Here is a 2,959-nt window from a genome sequence, read left to right as displayed (position 1 = left end):
AGCAGGGGCCACAGGGTAAATGTCACACCCATCAAGTCTTCTCTTCTCATGATGTGCCCAAATAAGGGTACTCTCAATTTAGACATGTTCACTTCTAGGGAGCTGTTCAGGCTTGACTTGTCTTACCCAAATATACTGTACATTTATAATCAGATCCAAGGGAGACTGGATGATGTGGCACTCTTCATATACTCCATTTGACTACCCTTGGCAGCATTTGGGTGGTGATACGGGTCCTCCTATACACGAGTCTGCATTACCAAGCCTTCTTCCTGGGCAATGTGAAAAATTTCCGTCCATGGAAGGAAAAAAAGCAATGCAAGGGCGATCCAAGTCGCGAAACTGGTCAAACCTCTTTGGGACTCCTGAATGCCCTTCCAGGCGTGCTTGTTTGGACGGGAAAGGTCATTGAACACTGGCACTGAGACACGTCGCACGCCTGGTCCGGCTCCAGGAGGGATGACCCTCCCGCCCCCAAGACTTCCCAAACCAGTGCCTGCCCGCACGTTTGCTACGTGCCTTTCGCCCCCCCCCAGGGCCGCCGCCGCCGCCGCCTCCAGCTTCTTCCCCCTCCCATCACCTCCCCCCCCCCCCAGGAATCCGATTGAATTATTGACGGCTCCGGGCTTCGGTCCTGCCTCCCTTCCCACGTCTCCTTCACCCCTGGGTCACGGAGAGCAGGCGGCGGCGCCCCCAGCCCGACTTCTTGGCCAGCTCCGCGGCCAGTCGGGGGCGGCGGGGGGGGGGGGAGGCGGACCGCGGGCAACGCGAGGCTCCGAGCGCGGCGTGCAGGCGGCGTGCTCCGAGCCTGGGCGACCCGATTGGAGAAGCCGAGCAGGCAGGGGGCGGCCCTTCCAGCCCGGTGGAGCCTATAAAGCAATCGCGGCGGCCGTGGCGGAGGATCAGCCCCAAGAGCGGAGAAAGTGGCTTTGCGGGGCAGCCGCTCACCAAACGGGACGCTCGCTCGCTTGCTCGCTCGCTCGCTCGCAGCCGGGCTTGAGGCGCCGGGCCATTTCTTTCTGGTACGTAGGCGGGATTCTCGAAGCGAAGCCAAGCCAGGGCCATTTAACGCCTAAATCAGGAGTGGGACAATAAATAGCTTTAAAATGCAGGCTTGAGGCCGTGATTCTTTTCAGAGGAGAAAGTTGTGGGTTGTCTCGAATTTCAGACGGAACTTCTCAAGACGCCGATCTGAATTCAACAGTTAGTGGCTTGCTGGGATGGTGCGTTTGATGAGGACGATCGTAGGTCATTAAAAAGGGGTTCTGTTTGGCGGAGGGGGGGAGGGGGAAGAGATCGCTGCACTTGGACGAAATCGCCATCCCAGTGAGGCTTAGGCAAGGAATGGATGGTAGATGCACTCGAGAGAGCCGGTGTCCCATTTAGGAACCGTTGTGCAGCCCCAGGACAATCAGAGTTTTGTGCTAGCTCGACGCCTGGAAGAAGAAAGTTCTGCTTGTTTTTTTAAAAGTCTGATTAGCTGAAGTTGGAAGGAGCTCAATCATGTGAGTTGTAACCGATGGGCTTTATGACTTTTTTTCTTCTCCAGGTGGTTGTTGTGACCAGGCAGTGTTTCTTTCTATACCCAGAGCCATGGAGACGATGCAGGAGCTGATCCCCTTCGCTAAGGAGATGCTCAGCCAGAAGCCCAACGGGAAGATGGTCAAGCTCTACATGATGGGGAGCGTCCTGGCCTTCTTTGGAGTAGTGATTGGCCTGATGGAGACCGTCTGCAGCCCGTTCACTTCGGAGGGGAGGATAGAGGAGGAGGAGGAGGAGGAAGGCCGAAAGGAGCCTGCTTTTCCCCTGATGAAAAAGGAGATGCCCCTTCAGAAACAGGAGGAAATAATGTTGGAAAAGAGTAAACAGGCTTTGGCAGTGAGGAATTCGGTGAACAGGCATCATGCATCATGAAAAGAAACACACCTTGCCTAGAGTGAGCAAGAACATGTTGACCTGTAACGGGTCAGATCCGTTGCTCTTTTTTTACGCTGCAGGTGCAGATCCCTGCAAACCGGAGGACTGTTTCTGTGAGACTGCAAATGCAGAAAGACTCTTTCTAAGCAGGAACATTTTATCTTGCTGCTATGCAGCAGTGGAGCTGCACAGCTGTTTCAGTTTAATGTACCTGTTCTGTTGGTATATGAATATGCAAAACTAGCTGCGTCTTTGCCTACCTTTGTGTGGGTTTATTTTTTATTATGACTGTACATACATTTTACAGATAATTTTGCATTTAAATAAACTATTTTACATGTAATGCACATGAATTCTGGGGTGGTTGTCCTGCTTTGAGAGAAGGGACTCCTCCAGGTGTATTTTTAGCCTTGCAAACTCAAGGATATGGCTTCTTTTATTGAGTCAATCCATCTCTTACTTGATCTTCCTCTTTTCCTGTTGCCTTCAACTTCCCCCACTATTACTTTTTTCCCTATCAAGTGTTCTCATGATGTGCCCAAATAAAGGTACTCTCAGTTTAGGCATGTTCACTTCTAGGGAGCTATTTAGGCTTGACTTTTTTTACCCAGTATACATAAAGCTCTGAACAGAGAAGATTTAGTGGGAAGCAAAATAGATCCTTTGGCAGAACGCAAGATATCCATGTGCTGCTTTGTTTGTTTGCAGAGTGTTGAACACATTCAGCCCATCTGAATACATTTATTTTTTCTTATTAGCAGAATTTAAGTCATGATTCTTATTTATAATTGTATGATACTTAAGTACTAATGATACACAGTGACAAAATATATTCAAAATATTTGAAAATTGTTTTTTCTGCTTCTCTCATGAGCAAGTTCAGCAATGAGATAATGAAAAGCCCTAAGTGGCTTTGTCCCAAGCTATCTCGAGGACCACAACTTTTTTGACTATAACTCCAGAATCCCTTAGCCACTAACTCTGCTGGCTAGAATATTCTGGGACTTGTAGTCCTAAATAAATAACCTTAGAACTCTAGAGC

At 49.7% G+C, this 2,959-nt stretch overlaps 1 protein-coding gene across 1 annotated transcript; it reads left to right on the top strand.

Moving 5' to 3' along the window:
* The first annotated feature begins 885 nt into the window (after window positions 1-885).
* Window positions 886-2,260, top strand: G0S2 (G0/G1 switch 2). The gene is made up of 2 exons (XM_020780656.3): window positions 886-1,022; window positions 1,550-2,260. The coding sequence occupies exon 2, from the start codon at window positions 1,594-1,596 to the stop codon at window positions 1,912-1,914; it is 321 nt and encodes a 106-aa protein (XP_020636315.2). The 5' UTR covers window positions 886-1,022; window positions 1,550-1,593; the 3' UTR covers window positions 1,915-2,260.
* Window positions 2,261-2,959: the final 699 nt, after the last annotated feature.

Source organism: Pogona vitticeps, chromosome 4 (genome assembly GCF_051106095.1).
Source record: "Pogona vitticeps strain Pit_001003342236 chromosome 4, PviZW2.1, whole genome shotgun sequence".
Classification (NCBI taxonomy): domain Eukaryota; kingdom Metazoa; phylum Chordata; class Lepidosauria; order Squamata; family Agamidae; genus Pogona; species Pogona vitticeps.
Note: the sequence above shows the minus strand (reverse complement) of the source record. Positions and strands in the feature narration are given on the sequence as shown.

Bases quoted from the DNA above. Each gene is read 5' to 3' on its own strand.
- G0S2 (XM_020780656.3), top strand. From the start codon at position 1,594: ATGGAGACGATGCAGGAGCTGATCCCCTTCGCTAAGGAGATGCTCAGC.